Source organism: Primulina eburnea, chromosome 2 (genome assembly GCF_022965805.1).
Source record: "Primulina eburnea isolate SZY01 chromosome 2, ASM2296580v1, whole genome shotgun sequence".
Classification (NCBI taxonomy): domain Eukaryota; kingdom Viridiplantae; phylum Streptophyta; class Magnoliopsida; order Lamiales; family Gesneriaceae; genus Primulina; species Primulina eburnea.
In genome coordinates this window covers 42,910,135-42,928,439 of record NC_133102.1, presented here as the reverse complement: position 1 = coordinate 42,928,439, position 18,305 = coordinate 42,910,135, and the positions used below count along the sequence as shown (strand labels likewise).

General features: G+C 35.6%; 1 protein-coding gene across 3 annotated transcripts in view; it reads right to left on the bottom strand.

Moving 5' to 3' along the window:
• Positions 1 to 2,411: 2,411 nt before the first annotated feature.
• The window catches only part of LOC140823369 (putative acyl-activating enzyme 19), a 42,498-nt gene continuing 26,604 nt past the window's right edge, over positions 2,412 to 18,305 (bottom strand). Inside the window, exons 13-17 of one of the 3 annotated variants that reach the window (XM_073184671.1) lie at positions 9,661 to 9,725; positions 9,452 to 9,511; positions 3,834 to 3,878; positions 3,509 to 3,618; positions 2,412 to 3,404 (exon numbers count right to left, since the gene is read on the bottom strand). In XM_073184671.1, the coding sequence (XP_073040772.1) occupies positions 3,167 to 3,404; positions 3,509 to 3,618; positions 3,834 to 3,878; positions 9,452 to 9,511; positions 9,661 to 9,725 (518 nt within the window). In that variant the 3' untranslated portion in view covers positions 2,412 to 3,166. Of the gene's footprint in view, positions 3,426 to 3,508; positions 3,619 to 3,833; positions 3,879 to 9,451; positions 9,512 to 9,660; positions 9,726 to 18,305 lie in introns of all 3 variants that reach the window. The other 2 variants (XM_073184670.1, XM_073184672.1) reach the window with 2 other exon arrangements.

Sequence of the window (18,305 nt, the reverse complement as noted above, 5' to 3'; positions counted from 1 at the left end):
TAATAAAATTTTGGCAAAGTTTGCACTTAAATATAGATTTACCAAATATTCTCAAGCAAACAGAATAAACATTAGCACAATTACCCTTTCCAAAATACACATAAATCCCATCTCCATAAATACCAAGTGTTTGACAAAAGATGTGACATAATTTTCTTGTTCAAAACATGAACCAATGTGCAATACTCAAAACCATTTTAACAAAATATAATTCTCTAAGCTTTGGCACATGCACCTTCTATGCCTCGACACTTCTATCGCTATTCCTTTTTACCTGCATCACATGACATAACTGGAATGAGTTTACAAAACTCAATAAGTGGAACTTTCAATAATAATTACATATACAATAGTGTAAAGAAAGGAATCATTATAATAGAGCCATAGGAAATGCCATCGTTCAATGGAATATATAGATAACAATTATAAGATGTCATTCTATCAACCATTTCTTTCATTTTCCTTGTATGGCATTGATAAGTCATCCGTCGATGATATACATGTACATTTCAGTCAAAATCAGTCACTGTACATGTTATATGTTGATCAACTTCCGTTATATGGGTTTAGAAGTGCTAGAAGCACTACCACTACCATATAATTATCAAGCCATAAAAAAAACCATTGAATCATTGTATCAAACATGTAGTGTGCATGAATTAGAACTAGCTCCTTACTTAGCGATTGACATCAAAATTCCTTTCCTTTTCTAACAATCAATGAACCATTACATAACAAGTATATAATCAATGGATTAAAAGAGCTAGGAACAATAACAACATCATTCATCATACATATAGGCCATGAGATGCATTCAAGGAAAAATCCCACTTACAACCAATGAAACTTGTTGTGATAGCTTCTTGGTGATTGATCCTACAACACAAGATCAAGATTATACCATTAACTTCACATCTTCAACCTATAAATTACCATTCAAACCTAAACCACCATTCCCTTCACTTCAACCAAATACCTAAAAGATAAATTCCCTTACCTTGGTTACTTGCTCTTGAGGATATGAAGATCACACCTCCAACTTGAAGATTCAAACCTTGGAAAGAAAGGAATTAAGAGAAGAAATGAAGAACCCTAACTCCCCAAGTCGATGCATACAAGAGAAATGACTAACTTATTGGCTTAGAAACTCTTAAAAATGTTTTTTCTACGCCACACACGGACCCTGTGCCCCCCCTCCGTGTATAGGTCCGTGTGTGTACACACGGAAAATCATCCATTTTTCCTAGTCAGACCCGGACCCCGTGTAGGGGTTCGTGTGGGGTCCGTGTACCCTCGGTCCAAGGGCCAAAACTGCACTTTTTCTTCCGAATTAGCCAAAAAAGTAAACATGAAAGTTGTAGCCCTATGTCTTTTCTTGAATCTCCCCAAATTTCAGGTCATTTGGAGGTCTGAGTAAAACGTTATGCCCATTCTACCAAAATGTGTCAGTGCAGGAACGACGATATACAAAATGCACTTCGGGCCACTTTTGACTCATCTTCCTCAACTCTTTGAACCAAACTCAAAACAAGAAAGTTGTAGCCTTGGATCTTAGCTTTCTAATGCAATTAGACTCGTGTCATTTGGATCAATATTCCATTCATTATGCTAAAAACCGTAACAGATACCAAAATTTTCATACCGTTTCTGCACCCCAATTATCTATTTGGCTCAAACCATCCAAACCATCAATCCAACTCCCAACATTATACCTTTATGACAACAACTCCTCAAATACACAACCATCTACTTAACCATACCAAAACCATACAATAAATAACCATGAATACAATGCAATAACCATATTGATGCTATAACATGCAATACCAATCCTTCCATCAACTATACTCATAAACCATAACAATAACCATGATCAATAATAACTTAACCATATATCCATAACACCAAACCATATAATAACATCATTGACAATAGAAAGATAAAAGGTTGGGATATTACAATTATAACCCGATACATCGAGAATAAGTCCAAAATAATATATCTCAAATAATATAATCATCCAACATTCGTGGGAAAACTCTAAAATGGATTATTTCTTGAGTTATTTTCTTTTCTGTATTTAGACTAGGGAGTCATTTTGTTGATGGTTTCGTTTCAATTCAGTTTTATTATGGAGCGATGTTGATTGAAACTCACTCCTTAAAATTTAAAGATCGAGATAATACTACGGTTTCAAGTTAATCATATCTTCTACAGCATAACGTTTGATCATAGATCCCACATGAGATTCACTCGATCCAACAAAAGTGTTCACAACATGTCTGCTCGTCTTTTTTTAAGACAATTGTGATATTTTTGAAAACTTCATACAGAATTTGTTTTGTCTACCATTTTTGGATTCGTTAGTAGTTACACCATATCTCTATAGACATTTGGTTTAAATGAACACAAGCGTAAAATGTAAATGCCACTGGTAGAAATCAAGGACTATAACAGACATAATCCTATCAAGATTCAAATAAAAGATCAATCTAGTGTTTCAAACGAAATGACGAGAAATACGGTTGATTTTAAGCTGCACATATCTATTCTTTCATAAGGCACTCCACAGGGGGCGACGAGTACATCTGATCTCTTAAATGATTAAAGGTCAAATTTTGTATCTAAATTCCTAAGTTTGTCACTTCACTAGCTTGCCCAAATTGTTGCAGCCTTTCCATGCACGTAGATATGAAGGACGTCTCAGAAACCTGCTCTTTTGCTTCCTGGAAACATACGAGGACAAGAACTAAAGTTTAAATAGAATGCAGATGTAAAAATGAAGAAGTTTACATTGTCAGATCTCTTCTGCGTCAACTTTCGATATTTTCCCTGAATGTCATATACTTGGGCATTACACCAATTTCCAGGATGAGAGGAGGATGGTCATGTTGTCTGAGAAATCTCTATCATACCCATGGCCCACAACCAATCGATGAGCATGCCTTTTTACCCCTTGAGAAATGCAGCTTCTTGGCTCCATTATTGCCGTAGCAGCCCCAATCTCAACAGTCCATTCGAAATAGCATTTTAATCTCATGTTCAACGTGTGTAGATGAATGACTCGTATCATAATAAATACATGCATTCATTTGAATACACAGAACAGAAATTGGAATATTGTGCAATGGGAGATATCAAGTGCCATAGGAAGAGGAGCTCACGGTTATGAAGGCAAAGATTTTGACCTTGAGTTTATGTGATCCGTTTCCACATCGAGTTTAATACAGTAAACATGGTCATCTCTGCAACCTACAAAAATTCTACCACCAATCATCACCGGGGAAGAGAAGATCTCTCCTTCAAGGTCCAGTCGAGCAAATTCATGAACCACATTCTTCTCATTTCGATTCGAATACCCAAGAGCATGCAAATCAATTCGTAGCACATGGATACAGCCAGAACTGTCACAGACACAGATTAAACTGAAAAGAAGAGGACAATTGCTTTGAGATTTTTCTATGATACAGGAAAAAGGTCTGACATTTTAACTTAGAGTGTCTTTTACCATTCAGACACAGTGGAGACATCAGTGATCAATTGCAAGTCCTCGTCTGCACAAGGAGATGATGAAATCGGGTGCCCAATATTATGATTCCACAATAAATTGCCTGTTTCCTGAATTGACACATAAGTTGCAATAAAAGTTCAAGATATTGAAGGATATCTACTCCTTTAATCTTTCTAAAAAATCAACAGCACATATAATAAGTATCAAGTCCGGTAAATCAAAGTTTTAGAACTGTCTCTTTCTAAAATGTGATGGTGGTTTAAGAAAAAAATGGTGACATAAGATGGTGCAGCCACAATAATCCCTAGAATAATGATCTTACCATTTCAAAGGAATAAATGCTTCCATCTCTAGAAGATACAAGCACCTGCAATAGATACCAGACAATTACCTTTTTAACAGAACCCCAATCACATAACGCAATATCGACTACAGTATTCAATATCATGCACTTAGACTAAAGGTTACGGCATATAAATAGCACTTCCACGATAACAATTACTAGCCTCTGAAGTGAAATATAGAGGTAATGACAATCACAAGTTGAAGGAATCGTATTATAAACGAGGGCGTAATTTATGTCAAGAGTTCACATGGAAAACAAAGCATGGAAAAAATAGTATCAGGAGAAGTATATTTTGATGTTACAATACAGCTTTATACCTACTAACTATGGTTTAAATATGATACCATTTTGCAAGAAGCCTCGGAAAAAAATGGTCTCGATTGAGACTAGTTTAATTAATCATACATTTCATAAAGTTCCTTGCACATTCTATTTCTGAAAGAGCGTTTTTTGCATTAAATTTCCAAAACTTGTTAGTGCTTGGCCAAGAAAAACTGTCTTACGCAGGAAAACTTGAGCTTATGAGGGTTGTCATTCAAGGTATATAATGCTTCTGGCTCCAAATATTCCCCATTCCATTTGATACCATTGACAAAAATTTAGTTGTCGTGCAGGAAATTCCCGTGGACAAGTAATCGTCCTCTGACTGCTTGGTCTATATTTTTTTTTATAAGAAACGATACTTTATTCAATATTTAATAGCTTTTAATCTATATACCTATAAAAGTATGGATCACTCATTTGTTTTCTAATTGTGAAAAGACACAAATGTCTTCTTTATTAATATAAATTCAAAAAATCATATAAGGATATATGTGTAAAATTGTAACAAATGCTAATAAATTGTCATTAGCACATACATTGATTGTAGTAATTTATAACATTTCAATAATAAAATGTAACTCCTATATTAAATTTATCAAATAATTGATCTTTATACTACATTTAAATGTTTTATTCTTTTAATTTTCTCTATAAATTTTTTAATGATTTTATTATAATTTTGTAATTATATTTTTGTGCAATTTCTAATTAAATAATAAAATAAATTATAATATTACAAGAAGATATATAAAAAAATTTAACTATATGTCCAATAGTAGAATAACATGATAAATATAAAATAATATGATAATGTGAAGTTTAATACTAATATATTTTATGGATTTTTAAACAAAGAATTGAAAGTAAATAGTTTAATAAATTTATTAGAAGGATTTATATCAATAATTATGAATGTCAATATGTTAATAATCTCATAAAATATGAAGCTCTTAGAAAAAAATTTGGAGAGTTTGACTATAGTAAGAAAAATAAAGATTTTAGTAGCACTTTTAAAAAAGATTATACGTACAACAAATTTATAAATTCATTACACAAAAATTTGGTGATATTTAAAATATCTACTAAGATTGATTCATATTTAGACATTATGTAATTATATTTTTGTGCAATTTCTAATTAAATAATAAAATAAATTATAGTATTACAAGAAGATATATAAAAAAAATTAACTATATGTCCAATAGTAGAATAACATGATAAATATAAAATAATATGATAATGTGAAGTTTAATACTAATATATTTTATGGATTTTTAAACAAAGAATTGAAAGTAAATAGTTTAATAAATTTATTAGAAGGATTTATATCAATAATTATGAATGTCAATATGTTAATAATCTCATAAAATATGAAGCTCTTAGAAAAAAATTTGGAGAGTTTGACTATAGTAAGAAAAGTAAAGATTTTAGTAGCACTTTTAAAAAAGATTATACTTACAACAAATTTATAAATTCATTACACAAAAATTTGGTGATATTTAAAATATCTACTAAGATTGATTAATATTTAGACATTAAATGTCTAAAGCTAAAGCTGACTATGGTTCTCCAAAACAGTAGAACCAAAATCAGACTAAATCTTTTCTTAGTTTCAATTCTAAAATCAGTTATCATAATTTTGCAATTTAAAAAATCTTTAATAGAAAATTGTAAAATAAGAAATTTTGAAATACATAAAAATTGAATATATATTCGATAATAAATACATTAGAGAAATAATATTTTCTTCATACATAATTCTTACGAAAAAATATTAAAAGAATATCTTTTTTTAATAAAAATATATATTTTTATTAAAAATATTAAAAAAATATATATTTAATTATTATACTTATAAAAGACTAAAAAGAATAACAAAGTTTTCATTGTAAATTTTTTACTATTCTCATAAATTGTGTGTTGTTAGATTAATTACATGAAAAATTTTCTACACAATCATTAAATACATGAAGATCATAATAGTGTTTTTTTTTATTTTTTAATAGAAAATTTCGACATAAGAAACTTTAAAAATAATGTTACATAAAAATTGAATGGATATTTGATAATAAAAATACATTATAGAAATAACATTTTCTTGCTATATAATTCTTAGAAAAAATATTAAAAAAATAATTTTTTAATTTAAAAAATCATTAAACTATAAAAGTGTAAAAAGAATAACAAAGTTTTCATTGTAAATTTTTTACTACTCTCATAAATTGTGTGTTGTTAGATTAATTACATGAAAAATTTTCTACACAATCATTAAATACATGAAAATTATAATAGTGTTTTTTTTTATTTTTTAATAGAAAATTTCGAAATAAGAAACTTTAAAAATAATGTTACATAAAAATTGAATGGATATTTGATAATAAAAATACATTATAGAAATAACATTTTCTTGCTATATAATTCTTAGAAAAAATATTGAAAAAACATTTTTTAATTTAAAAAATCATTAAAAAATTAAAAGAATATATATTCCACTATTATACTTATAAAAGTGTAAAAAGAATAACAACGTTTTTCATTTCAATTCGTTCTATATATTATGCTCATTATAATTTATTATATAACATAAAATCAATTGCTTAAATTTTAATTTAGAAAACAATTTTGAAAGTAATGTATATAAGTTTTTAATTAATTTATTCGTCTAATATAACAAAAGACTAAACCAATATGTTAAGATTCATAAGAACTTTTCTCAGAAAATGGAGAGATTTCACTGTTCGACTTACAGCGAGAAATGAGCTTCCAAAATTGTATCCAAAGAAAGAAAATGAACTATTTATACTAAACTAAAAATAAGAAAAATGTGTTTAAAAAAAAGCGTGTTTTGTGAATCTTATTCTACCAACACAATATAAATAAAAAAATGATTCAAATTAATTTTTTTTAAAAACAAATTTTAATTTTTATTAAATAATTAATATTCACGTGCATAGCACGTGCTTCTTGCTAGTTACAATAAACAGACTAGTTATGGAATATCAATTGTGGATCAATAGATTAATCAAGTTTTTCTTCGAGAGAAAGGTACATGAGACCAAAGGATACATGAGAATCACTCTTGTCTTCTTAAGAAGATCTTTTCGATCTGTGATGAGATCCTGGTTCATGGCTCGGCAGATGATTCTATAGCAATGTTGAGTGGTTCGTTCGATGGAAAGAACAGTATTTTTGCCCCAAGTTATGAAAATTGGTTGTCATGAGCCTCAATTGCACCAATATAGAAAGTTTAAGCCCCAAAAGATTATTACGCTATAATCTTTTGTAGTATTTGTTGTTATCTTATCCTTTATTTAAGTTTTAAATAAACAGGATCAATCCATAGTTAGAGTTCATAGTTAAAGTGATCTTTTATTTAAATTATTTGGATCATCACTATCAATTATAAATAGACTTTGATTCTATTAATAAATTATGAGGAAATTATTCACAATAATATACCACAAGATCTAAGGTTCCTTCTCAACGAGCCTTTAAAACTAAGAGATGACGAGGTTCTCTCAAAACGAGTCACGAAACCCTATCCAAATAAATTGATCTATCCCATAACATGATCCAAACCCGGATCATAACAAATTGGTATTAGAGCCAATTTTTATGGAGGATTTTCACACCTTGCAGCAACAATTCGAAGCATTTATCCAGATGTACAAGGAAAATAGGGCTGCAAACAAGTTTCGGTAGCAAGAACTCCATGCCCAGCTAGAAGCATTATCCTTAATTATCTCTGCAAGCAGAACTGAAGCAGTAGGGGGTAAGGACAAGGGCAGAAGTACTAAGGAGCTGTGTGCCAGCGAAATCACAGATGGCAGCAGATTGTCACTGTCCATTGCTGCGGTTAGACCAAGTGCACAGGCAATCAAGGATGATGGCAGCTACACGAAAGGTATGGATGACCAGCAAAACAGGGAGCTGCATGGCCGCGGATCAGCATATGGCAGCAAATGTGTTCCCAATCCCAAATACTCGAAATGGGATTTTCCAAAGCACAAAGGGATGTCTGATCCACTAGGAGGGCTAAACCGATGCCAACAATTCTTTGGCATCAATGAACACCGAAAAAAGAAAAGGGTGGATTGGCTTCTTTTTACGTTGAGAGCAATGTCCTACTCGGTTTTTTAAAGCTGGAACAAGATCGTCTATGGTTACGGTGGGAGGAATTTAAGAACCAACGCCTCCTATGCCTAATCTTTGAAATACCCCAACAACAACAATCATTCGTGGAGAAATACAAGTACCTCCTTGTGTGGACTGAGGTTGCCTGCACTTTTCACATGGTCGAGGACAACCATGATCTCCAAGGAGAGAGTAATATCACGAGCCTCCATTGCACCAATATGGAAAGTTCAAGCCCCAAAGGACTATTCTGCTATGATCTTTTGTAGGATTTGTTGTTATCTTATCCTTTATTTAAGTTTAAAATAAATAGGATCATTCCATAGTCACAGTGATATTTTATTTAAATGAAGATATGATTTTCTTTATTTCAATCATCGTACTCTATTATAAATAGAGTGTGATTTTATTAATAACATAATGCGAAAATTTATTCACAATATTGTGTCACCAGATCTAAAGTTCTCTCAAAACGAGCCTCGAAACACTATCCAAAATACATTGATAATATCATAACATGATCCAAATCTAGGACCACAACATTGGCCTTGGATGCATTGGTGTGGAAGAATTGCCTCATTCCTAAACACAAATTCTATGTATGGTTGTTTGCACATCAAAGTTTCTGACTAGAGAGAGAGAACCGTATTTGGATGAGAAAAAATGTATTCTTTGTAGTAATTTTAATGAATGCTTTGATAATTTGTTTTTCAATTGCCACTTCTCGAATTCTCTTTGGACCAAATTTCGTAAATGGCTAGGAATGAATAAACTCATGGGTTCTCATCTAAAGGGATTTACCGAGGGACTTCTTTCTTGGCAAAGATGTGGTTCATGGCTATGGCAGCCGTCATTTTCACATTTGGAGTGCAAGAAATCATTGTCTATTTAAGAATGAGGAACAGAGAGTTGATGACATATTTAGGAAAATACAGATATTGTATGAGGTTTTGAATTATATGTTTATGTTAGATATCAAGTGGTTAATTGTTTGTTTCAAGGATTTAGCACCCTTGTAGATCTCCTAGGCATGCCCAAAGTATTTGTACCCATATTTTTTACCTTAATGATATGACCGTTTCATGTTCAGAAAAAAATTCCAAAACTTTTTAAGAGCTTCAGTCATAGAATTTTACCTGAGAAGGTAATGCCTTGGATATGCAAGGTCCAGCGAAAATTGGCCCACCAGTTCTTGCCTATTGCAGAAGCAAGGGGAAATATAAAAGTCGTGCAGGAAAGATTGAAGATAGAATGAGGGGGAAGGCATTACAGGAACTAAGATCACATTACAAACTATTGGACAATCACACAATTACAGGTAGCAATAAGCACAGAAGTGATAAACCTTCCAAATGATGAATCCATTGGTATCAAGGACGACAACAGTTCCATCCACCAAGCAACAAATGACTGCAAAACAATAAGCACTAGAAGACATTAACCAAGACATCTCAAAAAAGAGAAAATGCAAGTCAGGATGATGTAATTTATCTTTTGCCGTTTGTAAAACTGTTGCTGATTTAATATCTTGCGTTTTTTGTCTTTTTGCACCAGCAAACTCTCAATTTACTAGAGTTTGTCATTCTTCAAAAATTGTTCTATGCACTTGCATAGCACATGATCCCAATGACTAATGCATTGCCTAGCTCAATGACAATTTTTTTTTTTTGATAAGAAACAAATTATTATTGATAATATTTGTTAAAGTCTATTACAGGAAGTGGACTAGAAGTCCACTGTAGGGAATAAAACTAAAGCTTCTAGTAGTAAATGTAAGACCAATCTCTAATTAAATCAGAAATCGATAATCCCTGGAACTCTTTGTCTGATCGAATCCAGTTTGCTATATTGATCTTGATAATTTCCCAACAATCTTCTTTTGTTCCTTGAATATCTTGAAAGATTCTTCTGTTTCTCTCTAACCATATAGCCCAACATATTCCGTGTATCACAACTCGCCAGAATATCTTTCCTTTTTTGCCGAGAAACTGTCCAAAGTCCGTAGCGAACAAATCCTTTGTTGTTTGGGGATAACCCAAACTAGTCTCAATTCTTCCACAGCCCTAACCCACAAAGCATTGCTGAAATTGCAGTGAACAAGCAAATGATCTTGGGTTTCCGCGTCCTTACGACACAACACACACCAGTTTGGAGAAAGAGCACAGTTAGGCCATCTTTTTTGAATCACCTCGGATGTTGGTAGTTTTCCAAGAGTAGCTGTCCAAGAGAAGATTTGGATTTTTGTAGGGATAGGTGTCTTCCAAATAATAGGGAAGAAACTGAAATTCAGTGAAGAGTTATTGATATCGAAGAAAGAATGGAACATGGATTTGACAGAAAACTTCCCCGACGGATCCCCCTCCCATACCCGGAAATCATCAACCCCTTCCGCCATTCTTACCCTCTCTAAGATACCTAGAAACACAGACAATTGATTGATCTCTTCATCTCGAAGTGATCTACGGAAATGCAAATTCCATGATAGAGCAACTGATGAATTTTGAAAAGAGACAAAATAGGATATTGGCAAATTACGACGCTGTGAAATGAAATATAATGAGGGAAACAAGTCCCGAAAAGATGACTCCCCCCACCAAATGTCCTCCCAAAATCTGATTTTATTCCCACCTCGAACCTCTAAACGCAACTGTTGGTGATAAGCCGGGTAAGTTCTAGAGATGAATTTCCACGGACTTTTAAACGTGACATTTTTCGCCAACCCCGCATCCCAACCGTTTTCTTGCAATCCATACTTACTCCTAATTATTCTTCTCCACAACGTGTCCTTTTCTACACTAAACCTCCACCACCATTTTCCCATTAAAGCTATGTTTCTCAAGCAGATATTCCCTACACCTAGCCCACCTCGCTCTTTTGGTCTACAAACCTTTTTCCATCCAACCATATGACAGTGTCTTTCGCCTTCATTGCCATCCCAGAAAAAATCCCGCATTGTTTTTTCCCACCCCGCCGCCACTCCTTTCGGCACTTTGAAAAGAGACAGGAAATATATTGGCAAAGCAGTTAGAACTGCAGCGATCAATGTTAGTCTCCCTCCCTTGGACAAGAAAGCCTTTTTCCAAGTTGCCAACTTCCTCTTTATTTTAACTGTACTAGGTTCCCAAAAAGATGATTTAAGTGGATTGCCCCCCAGAGGAACGCCCAAGTATTTTATCGGCCATTGTTCCCTTGTACAACCGATCTTATGTGCTATGTCGACCTCAAGTGCCTCATCTTGATTTAAACCCACTAAAGCACTCTTATCCCAATTAATCCTTAAACCTGACATATCACAAAATAGTTTGACCACTTGCACCAGAAAATGAATGTGTTCCTCAGTTTTGACAAAAAATAAGGTATCATCCGCAAACTGTATATGTGAGACTTCCACCTTTTCTCGTCCCACCTCAAGACCACTGATTAAACTAGCCTCTTTTGCTTTATCGATCAAACCTCCCAACACATCCACTACTAATTGAAAAGAAAAAGGGATAAAGGATCTCCCTGTCTAATCCCCTTATGTCCCTTAAATTTCCCCCTTGGTCTCCCATTGATCATGATTGAAAACGATACATTAGATACACAACCTCTCATCCAACCTCTCCACCTATCCCCAAACCCTTTCTTTCGTAATACAAAATCCAAAAAATCCCACTCAACATTGTCATATGCTTTCTCAAAATCAATTTTCAATACCCAACCTTTTTTCTTCGATTTATGTCTTTCCTCCACCAACTCATTCGCAATCAAACAACAATCCAAAATTTGTCTCCCCTCAATAAAAGCATTTTGAGATTCCGATAGTGTATGAGACAAAATCTTTTTCATTCTTGTAGCCAACACTTTTGCAATGATTTTATATAAACTCGTTATTAGACTAATGGGTCCAAAATCTTTTACCTTTAATGAGTCGTTTTTCTTTGGAATCAAACAAATATACGACTCATTAGTCAATCCATTGATGACTCCCCCTTCATAAAATTCTTTTTTTTTTTTTTTTTTGATAGGAAACTATGAATTTATTAGATTAATAGTAGTTGAGATTAAAATTCCCGTGGATGAGCAATCCACAGTCCAACCACCGATTGACTAACTATAACAAACTCATACGTACATAAAACACCAATCCCTAACTAAATCAGATAACAATAAATGTCGAAACACCGACACCGTAGTTGTCCATTTGGCAACCCTGAATCTTAATTTCTCCCATAGTTCGTCGATCGAGTCTCCTTTGTCGTTGAAAATTCTGTTATTGCGCTATATCCATGTTGTCCAAAATGTGCAATGTACGATGATGTACCAGAAAGTCCTTTTTCCCCTTCCGTTGAGTAAACCGTTTTCCATTACGAACAAATCTCTAGAAAGTGCCGGGAAAACCCACTCGAATCCCAGGTGCTGCATAACCTTACTCCAGATTCCCCTCGTGAAAGAACAGTGTAGCAGCAGATGTTCTTGATCCTCCTCACTTTGCTTGCATAAGCAGCACCATTGTGGACTTATAGAATTACTTGGTTGTGTCTTCTGTATCCTGTCACAAGTTTGCAATCTGCCGAGGGCCACTATCCAAGAGAAAACCTTTACCTTTTGTGGGATCGGTACTTTCCATATGTTAGTGAAATAAGGGAATGACAAAGTATTAGGACTGTTAAAGAAAGAATAGTACAGAGAACTGACAGAAAAGACGCCCGATGAATCCCCTAACCAAACCCTGACATCGACAGAACCCACACTCAAAGAAGCTGACTCTAAGAGACCTACAAGGGAAGTGAACCTACCCAAAGATGGTAAGAAAACCCATTCAACGAACCTTGATTTCCACACGGAAGCTATAAATCTTCTGTCGACCACTTCTTTTTTTGTTTCTTGTAGCAGTACTAAATCTGGTTTCTCCTTCCTTAGCATTTCATGAATGAAACACCTCCTCGATGATGTTCCTCCACCTCTTATATTCCAAGAAATGATCTTCATAAGAACACCTTGTCTACCCTTACACCGTGTTGTTTCTTTTCCAAAACCTCTCCCAATTCTACCCTATGTACTCCCAGCATCTGTATACATCCGTTACCACTATCATAAGCAGATGATATCCTCTTCCCTTCACAATCCAACTTTTGTTCGTGAATTTTGATCCCAGAATTGCCCAGCTTATCACCAAACACTGTATCACCCTCACTATGACAAACCCTTCCCTCCCTAGACTTTTGGTGATCGAAAAAAGAAGGAATAGATAAAGAAGGAATGGGATAGTGATTATGTATAAGGAGATTTTTCCTGAGTACCTTATCCGAAGGTGAGGCAAAGAGAATGCCTAAGTCCTCCAATCCCAAGCTTGTGTGTGTCGTCTCTTCCGAGCTTGCAGAAATATGAGTATCCACATCGCTGTAATCACTATCTTCATGAGACTCAATAGCATTGTTCTCGTTAAGTTCCCTGTCATCCCCTGTATCATCCTGTTCTCTATCAACTGATCTTCCGTCCAGCCATTGTGAAGTAATCTTTGTCACATCCTTGTCTTGGATATTTGACCATTCATCATTTGTCCTCGATCTTCTCCTTGAATAAACAACCTCAAATTTCTGTTGTTGTGCGCTTATTTCCTCGGTAGAAACTTTGCTTTGTGGATGAATGAACTCCGGTTTGTTCATCGATTGTACTTTCCCCTTGTTGAAATCCTCGACACCTTTCGGGCTGACCCTCTGGAGAATCCGAATCTGTTTGCCCCTTTGCAACTGATTTGACCCCTGCACTTTAGAATCCTTGTTCCCTTTCCTAATTATGTTGCACGAAAGTAGATGCTGATTCCCGACGAACACTTCCATCCCCTGAATAATCCGAGTTTTGCTGTACTTCCAGTCCTTGATTTGTTGAGGTACTTGTTCCCCCCCTACTAACTCTTTGTCGGCGGTTATTTGTTTAGCTCCTTCCCCCACAATTTTGTTCTGTTGTTGTGGTGTTGTAGTCACTGACTCCTTCGCTTTATCTGCTGTTGTAGAAATTCCAGTTTGTTCGTCAATTGGTCTTTTCACCCTACCCCAACCTGCCATCGTTCTAGCACCATCAACAACTACCTGTGCATAGGATCTTTTTTCGTAGACTTGATATGCTGATCTATTAACCGAGTCTACATAAATGCGAACACTCATAGGACCACTTGGTGTCTGTATTTGCAATGAACTGTTAATGAATCCCCCTTCTAAACCCCCAACTTTAATTTTAGCAGCTGACAAATCCTTGAGAAAAATTGTGTCTTGGCTGATATCCACCAACCCTCCACATTTATCCCCTACTTTTTGAAGCATATCTGTTGTCCACAAATCCCATGGTAATCCCACAATTCGGATCCAGCTGTTGCAGCATTCAAAAACTTCCTCTCCCATATTGATGTCCCTTGTCCAACGCTCAAAGATTAAACTAATCCTCTTTTCAAAAAAGCATCGATTAATTTTCAGATAGTAATCGTACTCCTCTTCAGTATGTGGCCACCACATTGCTATATTTGCCTTGAACGGGAAAAGTTCAATCTTCTTCTTGACCGCTTTACCAAGGGCTATTTTAACCATTTCCCACGAAATGTTAACACATTCCTTCGTGACAATCAATGCATTATTCCACTCTTTGCTCAGACATTGTCGGAAAACTGGATGGGCATCAATGTCCCCGTTCCTTGTGGCTTTTGTGACAACCTTACCATTAAACACTGATTGGTTATGACGTTGTTTCCTTTCCAAAGAAAAATCCCTTTTTAATATTCCTCTATGCAGAATCTTGTCTACAAAATGTACCAAGCATTTCCAGCCTTCTTCATATCTTCCACCTGGGATTATAATGCGCTGCCTCCTATTGGGTCTCGTAAGTTTCGACACTTCAATGTAGCTTCCTCGACGATTGACAAACTTTTGCACTGAAACAACCGCTTCCCCAGTTCGCAATCTGTTAAAATTTGTATAAGATTTGGGATTGGTGATGTAGCCCCACATAATCTTCCTCAGCCAGTATGCGGTTTGACGATCCACTTCCAATCTATAACTTGCGTTCCGAGTTCTTTCTGTTACACAAATGGAATCACCCCTTTGGCCCACTGAGATCAGAAATAGTTTTTGCTCGATCCTAACCTCCTCGACTGCCGAAACATTCTGAAACTTACTAAACTCCCTTGTTGACATATCTGATGAAGATGAAAGTTGGAAAGATAATGTTTGGTTGAAAATTTGGTTGGGTAAACGACGATGCTGTGGATAGTAGATGTTGAAAGAGGAAAATATCAGTGAGGAACAAAAAGGCAGTAGGAAAATAAAACAGAAACAGATCGCCGGTAAAACTGGACGGAAATGGTCAAAGAAGGCCGGAGGAAAACGGGGAAGGTCACCGTATTAGCATGTTGAAGGAAGGTTTGCGTTATAGTAGTAGGGTCTAAGAATTTTTTTTTAAAAAAATGTTGCCGACGGCCAACGGCCGTCGCCGGTGACTGGAGAAGATCCAGACCGACAAAAATCAGTGGTTGGAATTTTGGTTGGGTGGAAGAAGATACCGGTTGTTTGGACGATGGGAAAGGAAGGGAGCATATTCAAATTTTTCTCTCTCTTACAAACAGCTTACGTAACCTCACTGATGGACAACATTTCGACTAGCTCAATGACAATTGTGCATTAACAAATAGTTAGCATTGGGGATAAGATCCAAGTTGTACGATAAATATACCGCCCTTCCGGGTTTTATCAAGTAGTAGAATATTAAGCCACTAGATATGAAGAAGAGAAGGAACTAAATGCAAGCAATTACAAGCATGTGGATGTGTAGATGATATTCAATGAGCATAAGCTTTCCTCAAAATAAATAAATACATTCATGCACAGTATGCAAGGCAGGAGTGGTTGAATAGATTAATCAATGCAATTTTACTTCAGTTATATATTGTAACATCCGAAGTGAGAGAATTTTTTGAAATGCCCTATCCTCCCCCTAACCTCCGCTCGGCTGGATTTCTTCTCCGATCCTTCCCTATCCTCCTCCTTCGCTAAGCTGCTATTTTCGATCTCACTTTCCGTCTCCGGCGCCGGTCTCCGGCGGCGTCATAGATAAAAAAAAATAATAAAAAAAATTAAAAAACGCTTTTTCGTGCTTTGTTCTAATCTTTTCGGCAGTTGCCTCCCTTTCTCCAATTTCCTCCTTTGTTTCGCTTCGATACTTTGTCTTTTCCATCAACTTTCTCCGCCGAGCGTCTCCCGCCTTCGTGTTCCCTGTTTACATTTCAGCTGAGATGAACCAGCGGGATTTTAGGTTCGATTTCAAATCAAGTTGCGAGTTCAAAGTTGAACAGAAACTATTTCTAATCGGTAGGGATTTGAGGGTTAACTCAGTCAAGGTCATAGAAAGGACTAGAAACGCTAGTTATGTTCTGGAAATTAATCTGGAAAGCTTGGAGTGGATTATTTCAAAACTATGGGATCATATCATTAAACCTCAATCGACCCCTACTTTCAACAGATTTAGAGGTAGTGAAGCAGTGGTCTCTATGCAGAAAATTGCTAACGGCCGAGGAAGATATCTAGAAATATCTAAGCTAGTTTGGAGGGGCAAGACTCAACGTATCATCATACCTAGTGGCCGCTTCAACGGGGGATGGAAATGGATGGCTAACTATTTGAACAGATTCAGGATGACTACAAAGGACAACGTTATGAATTTCAGAGACCCTTTTAAGCATTTGGCAACACCACTTAAGAAACAAAATATTGGGCAGATTGTTTGCGACAAGGTTTTCTCGACATCAGAAGAATCAGATCAACCTCAGGATTTAGTAGCAAAGGATTGGAGTAAGGCTCTTATCATTACTAGGGATTGTGTCAACACATCATGGGATTTGGTGACTAGAACACTTGGTAAGGCGGTCCAGAGAAAAATCGAAGTCTTTCCTTTCCAGGCCAACAAGGCTGCTTGGTGGCCTCACAACGAAGACGAGGCTCTATTCTATTTAAGATTGAAGAAATGTTTTCTGGAAAGTAAAGTCACATTATCATTTCAGAAATGGAACGAAAATATTAACCGTGAAGAGGAAACTTTCGAGTGCTGTAACAGTTGGATTCGATTACTAGGGATCCCTTGGAATCTGTGGTCCAAAGAACTTCTCAAGCGTATTGGTGATCAATGCGGAGGATTACTTTGCATTAGCCAAGATACGATGTTATTAAGAGATCTCTCAGCTGCAAAAATCAAGGTGCAGGGTCTCGAAGGAGGGTTTATCAATAGCAATCTTCATATCACGACTGAAAGAGGACCTCTAAACATACGCGTTGCCGTAGATTCAGTGAGCATAAAGGATTATGATTCGATTGAAAGAAGATCATACGCACAAGTGGTGATTGATGGAGGTAGAAACGACACAGGCTGGGGATTTAAGAAGGCTTTCAAAGACAGGGTCATAATTGCTGATAATATGCACGAACTACCATCAAGGCAGGAGGCCGTTTCATCTTTCAAACCTGATGCAGCCCATAAAGCAACAGCCTCGATTACTCAGTCCTGCGAGCTGCCGATTACGAACAAAGGTAAAGAAAAAATTGAGTTCAAGAAAGGCGAGACAGGCGAGAATTCAGGAGAAAGAAATTGTGCTTCAGACCCATGGCATCGTGGGAAACATATCAAGATTCTCAAAAAGTTAAAACCGAAGGATCAGAAGGAGTTTCACAAAGGAAAGATTGACACTACAAAAGCTACAGTCTCACAAAACAATGTTCAACAAACTTTCGAAGGGAAGACTAGAAAAGCGGGAAGGATGTTTGACCAGGTTTATCGAAGGAAACAGGTTCAGCAGCTTCTAGACAAATATTCTAAGCGTAAAATAGACAGTCAAACGATTCCAATCCTTGACATCGACAAAGATACATGTCTCGGGGAGGAAAGCTTCTGGGATAACAAAACAGATCACGGACAGTTCGAGGACAATTCAGATGACGGAAGAGAATTCAGTGATGCAGACAGTCATATCTC